This window comes from Buceros rhinoceros, unplaced genomic scaffold (assembly GCF_000710305.1).
Source record: "Buceros rhinoceros silvestris isolate BGI_N320 unplaced genomic scaffold, ASM71030v1 scaffold36252, whole genome shotgun sequence".
Classification (NCBI taxonomy): domain Eukaryota; kingdom Metazoa; phylum Chordata; class Aves; order Bucerotiformes; family Bucerotidae; genus Buceros; species Buceros rhinoceros.
Window position 1 is genome coordinate 454 of NW_010401260.1, and position 5806 is coordinate 6259.

Sequence of the window (5806 nt, forward strand, 5' to 3'; positions counted from 1 at the left end):
GGCTGTAATGTGGGTGTGGATAGGGGTGTCTTTGTGGGTTTAATCCTTCAGTTATTTTCTGATTTGCTGCTTTCCTTCATTGTGTTCATCATCACTAGACATGCTACACGTAGGATTTGCTTTTCCTGAAGTGCTGGAGTGCAGCTGTGGCAAGTACTGTTGAAAAACTGGAACAGTTTTAGAAAAGACCTGGTTTGTTCTGATCCATGTGTAACTTGGGAATTTTGGTAGTGGCAAGTGATAAACGGGATTCAAATAAACTTATTTGTTCATTAGGAAATATTTTTCTCACAGAGTAGGTTTATCTGCATTTAACTATTAAATCAATGAGCAGCACTGAAGATTTGGACTCATCGGTGTTTCCTTTCGTAGTCCCTTAACAGTATTACTGGCTTTTATCGTGTTGTTTTCAGTGGCTGATCCTTGAATTTGGAATAATTATTTTACAGTACTTAAATTATTTGACCAGTAGTGTCATATGTTATTTGTAAGTGTTTTTCATTTATACAAAACTTCATTTATACAAAAATGGGTGTTAACTACCCTATACCTTTGTTGGTAAGTTCAATTTGTTACTTATGCTACACATTTGTGAAAAATTGGCTTATTTTTTATTTGCTCATCTTCTTCAATTTCTCTCTAGCCAGCAGTTTTCCATCAGTTGAGATACTGATGACACTTAGAGCAGATGTTTTCCGTTATATTTAAAGAGAATATTTCTGTTTGCTTTCCTATAGGAACTTAGGTTTTCTCTGAGCAGCAGTTTACGGACTGTTTTCCTGTGTTTTCTGACTAAACTGTGTATGTTCATTGCTCTTGTGATCTATGTGAACCATTTAAGTTACCAGGGTAAAGCTAATTCATGGTATATTGCCATATCACTCCTTGGGTATGTTTCATTATCAGATGGCAGTTTACAGCCAAGGAGAGCTGTATGTGTCTTTGCATAGCAGCCAGGTACATTTGGTTTTCACTAGTCTCTAGATTTTGGAATCAAAAGAATACTTTTCCCTGGATGCTGCCTAAAGTGGAGTGTGTTGTGGCAGTGCATGGCAATCTTGGTATTTAGATAGGTCTGGTTAGTGTCTCTGTGATTGCAGTAGAAAAGTGTTTTCTATGGCTTCCATATACTAAAGTCATTCAAAATTAGCTGGAGGTACAGTCTAGAGAATGATGTATAGTAGTATGGGTTGCTGTGTTTCAGGAACTCTTTTAATGGGTGTACTTTGGCTTCTGAGGAAGAGTGTACGTTTTGCCTATCATTAATTGCCTAATATTTAATTTCTGTCTTTGCTTCAAGGAAAGGATAAAACTGACACATCAAAGTATCCATCCCCTCTCTTAACGTAAAAGTGGTGCTGTTAGCAAGCTCTGAATATCTGACTGAGAGCTACTGGTTTTTATGCGAGTTAAATTTTCCAGAATTTACCAGACAGAATTTTTTAGTTTTTTTTTAAGGTTACTTACTGTGAATGCAATTCCTTATCCAGTATGTACTATATATTTGGGACTTCTCAGTCTTTCTTTAGATCCCAGTAACGTTTCTGTAGTACTTGAGAAGGGCTTGACAAGAGATTCTTGAGCCCAACTGAGCACTAATCCACGGAAATTGACTAAGTAATTAAGTAAATTAACAAGATTCATCAAGCCTTGTGTGCCTAGCCAGAGGCAAATCTTTATCTTTGGTTAGACAGATACCTTTTTCCACTCAAAAGCCTCAGCAGATAACCTAACTGGGGGGTTTGACAGCTGTGTTAACAGGGAGAAGTTATTTTAACAGGTTGGGGGGTTTTTTGTGTTTTTTTTTTTTTTCTTTCTCATCTGAGAAAGAGACAGAGGGGATATGCATCCTAAGTAACTATTCATGTACATGTGAACAGAATTTCTCACCATTAGATATGTATAAAATCTTTGAGCATAGATGATAGGTGCATGTGTGTGCTGCTGCAAAATGAAAAGAACCGTAATAGGAAGGTGTGTTTGCCTAGCTGTGTTTTGTTTCCATATAAACTTCTGTTTTGCAGTTCTGGGAATGTGCTTATATTTAGAGTTTTTTGCAAAAGCTGAAGACTCTTGAGAAGATTTAGATTCAAGGAGGAAGTGCTTGGAGTTTATTTACTAGCCTCTTAATATTTTGAAGAGATGAAAACAAAAGAATTTACCTCCTTTTGTTGAGGTTGCTTGTAGCATAATAGTTTATTTTAATATTTCCTTCAAAACTCATGGTTTGTTTCTTGGGAAAATCAAAACCAAAAACATTCCTTTTTTTCAAATGCTATTTATATTTATTTCAAGTTGAATATATGGTTATTGATGGAGACTGTCTTCCTACTTCTTTTGTTTACATTTACATGTAAGAATGTGTAGGATTAATGCCAAATTGGTAACATTAATAACGAGTGTGTTATTGCATATAAGCATGTGTAATAACTAATATTTAAAAAAAAAATACTGGGAGTGTCTAATGGGATGTAAAAGCCTCACAATTGCCTTTAAAAGAGATGTAGAATGTGTTCTCTACCAATGATGCCTCATTTTCCAAGGCTTTTAAGATTATCTTGTTATCTGAACTACCTCTAGAAAAGCAGTATTAGTAATTGAGCTTGTTAGGGAAAGATAGTTCGCAGAAACTGTGAAATTTTCTTCCTTAAATGTGTTGTTGATTAACTTTTTAATTCCCTTGGTTATGTTTAACTGAATGAAAAGAAATTTAGACCTTTAAATCCTTCTGTATTATCAAAACAATTATGGTTCACATTAAAACGTTTAAAAGCTTAAGTATGGAAAAGGTGGTTAATCTCTCCTTGATTCATTGCATTTCATAGTTGTAGCTTTCACCAAGTTAGCCCTTTTTTATAGCCAGCTTATATGGCTAAAAACATTGCACGCTGTTTGTGAAGAAATATTTTCCAGTGGTATGTTACCAACTTGAGGAAATCTGGATATATTCTTCAGAGTGTTTGAGGAAAATACCAGAGGAAACAGTTTTCCTTCATATTTGCGAAATGACATTTTGTGAATTGATCCATATGACTCCTGCCCATTTTGTATGCTGTGGCAGACAGATTAAAAGGAAATTTGGAGATGAAGAGGTCACATAAAAGACATGTAAAGATCTGCTACATACAGCGATGGGAACCCAATTGGAAATGTAGCAAGCTGAGTGCTGGCATATGTTTTCATTGATTTTCTGCTCCAATTGTCTGTTGTGACCATAACTGCTACGTATCCAATCAGTCTTGTAAAATTTAATTATGAATCCACAGTGATTGACGATGGGAACAGAAAACCATGAAATTTTGTTATACATAAATTTACAATGATCACCTATTGTTTTGGAAATGATCTGTTGACTCTCTTGGTATCCTAGAAAAGTAATCTCTGATTTGATCAAAATGTTTAATGCAGGGTCTGGGTTTCAGGATAGCTTCCAATAAATCAAATGAAGAAGTACAACTATTTGAAATAAAACAATTCATTTCTTGAAGAATAGAGCGCTGGTTGTTAAATGCTATTGAATTTCCAATGTTTTAATTTAGTTGTCTTCCTTCACAGTACTTCAGCATATGCAGAGTACAGATTTGAAAAAGTGTGGAAACAGTACATGCAGCGTCTTATAACTTCTGACATAGTTTTAATTTTAGAAGTTATTATTGTAGTTAAGAAATAACTATTCAGCTCCAAAAAGTATTTACCAGTTTATTTGATATAACTGATATTATATTAAACTATTTGTCTTACAGAGTAGAAAGTTCCCATAGAGCCTAGGAGCTACATGACAAGTACAGGAGTTTTTGCCTGACACTTTGTGGACTGATGCTATTTCAAAATATGGAAAGCAGTCTTTACTTATTTAAATATATCTAGCTGTATATGGCTAAAAAAAAATGTTTCAGAGATTTTTCAGAAACGTACATTTTTGGTTAAAAGGTGCCTTCAAACACAACATCTTTGAGGAACTGTAAAGGTAAAAAGACAGTTCGTATTTAAAGTTGTTTTACTGCATACACGCTATAATCAAGGATTTTGATTTTGGAACTTGGAAAAAGGGCAGCACATCAAGTTTCTTATTCCTATGTTTGTGCATAGCAATCACAAGAAAAGAATGCAAACAGCTACATAGCTTTTAGAAAGAAACACAAACCAACTTAACTTGATGGGTAGTAATAGGGTAGATTCCAGATTCCATGCGAGAAGGTGGGAAACATGCTTTGTGTGTTTTTGTCAACATAACTTGAAACCGTGGGGATTTCATCTTTGTCTGATTTGTTGGAACTGTCTCCACGGAGGCTGAAATGTTCAGAGCAATTTGTATTCCATGCGTCTACCAGTTGGTCTTGTTGGTTTTCTCTCTCAATGGTAGTAAGAAAATCTTTTAAAACTTGCTTGAATATGTAGACTATTTCCCAGGGTAAAACATCATTTTCTGCCAAAACTTCACGAAATCTAGAAACAAACGAAAATTGAAATCTGATCATCAGCACTGAAAACTCTTCTGTTTCCTCTCTGGTCCTCTGAGGGAAGGGGGAGGAAATGACTGCATTCTGATGTCATTCCTTGCTGCCACAGTGCCCCACACACCTCCCCCAGAAGATTATAAGAGGAAAAGAGCTCTAACAATGCACTGGATGTGGTCCAGCTATTATGAAGATTGAAAGCTGTTGTTATTGGCTATGCTTTTTGCTTGTTTGTTTTTGTTAGTGTGTTGGTTTTTTGTTTGGTTTCGGTTTGTTTTTTTTTTTTTCCCATCTGGGTAACTTGATTTAAACTGACTTTGCCCTTAGGTATATTCTGGGCTTTAAAAGGCACATAGGCTTGTTCTGTCATTTCTGTGTGTCCCTACAAAATATATTTAAAATACAGGCACAGGAGAATTTTTTCTTTGTAAAATGGAGGGTGTGTTTGTTTAAAAAAAAATAAAAATTTTTAACTGATTTGCTAGTTTTAGAAGCTTGCAAGTCTTTTGGGCAGTGAAACAGGGTTTTTGTGTAACAGTGCATTGCATTGATGCTTTAGTTTTTTGTTGTTGTTATTGGGCTACTATTTAATAAATACTGGGGATAAATAACAGGAAAATCTGGAAGTGTTCAGAGGCATGTGTTTAAGCATGTGAGACTTACCTTGTTTTTGATTAGACCAGGAAAATCCTAATTAAAAACTTCCTTCAAGAACAGCATATTAAGATAAAGATGTACTTTCTAAAACACCTGTAAAAATGTGTTCCAGTTACTGGTCATTGTTACTTTGGAAGAAGGATCAGAGCCAAATCTAAGCTTCGTTTAGGTAGGAGAAACAGCTTATGGTAGAGCACGCAGAGAAATATGAAACAGTTACCTGCTGAGAACAGTTCCCGTTTGGCAAGGCTGGATTTGTGAACACAGAACTTCGAGCTGCCGTTGCTCGGTAGCTGGAATTGTTGCTTGTGGGTTTTGGTAGTTCTTCAGCCAGTTGTTATCCATTCCGGTCTTTGGGACTTTTTGTTCGTTTTCAATCTCTTGCACTAATCTTTCACGCTCTTTGAGGTGCCATTTCAATTCCCTCAGCAGGGTTTTTGTAACTACTTCTGATCCAGGGTATCTTGTGGGTTTGTAGGAATCATTTTTTGGCCATTTAATCCAGCCAAAAAGTGGCATTTTTAAGCTGTGAGAGGAGAGGGAAGAGAAATTGCTTGTTTCTGTCCAGTTGATAGTAATGTATACCTGTAGCCTTGCTTCTTAGCAACTGAATGTTTAAAGGAAACTTTATTAATGATCTTAAACTATTTTGCAGTACAATATAAGTAGTGATAACAATAATCAGCAAGCCA

The 5806-nt window shown here is 35.5% G+C and overlaps 1 protein-coding gene across 1 annotated transcript; it reads right to left on the minus strand.

The window, feature by feature from the left end:
* Positions 1–4148: 4148 nt before the first annotated feature.
* On the minus strand, positions 4149–5633 carry RD3L (retinal degeneration 3-like). The gene is made up of 2 exons (XM_010132214.1): positions 5335–5633; positions 4149–4446 (listed from the first exon to the last, which is right to left on the minus strand). The coding sequence occupies exons 1-2, from the start codon at positions 5631–5633 to the stop codon at positions 4149–4151; spliced, it is 597 nt and encodes a 198-aa protein (XP_010130516.1).
* Positions 5634–5806: the final 173 nt, after the last annotated feature.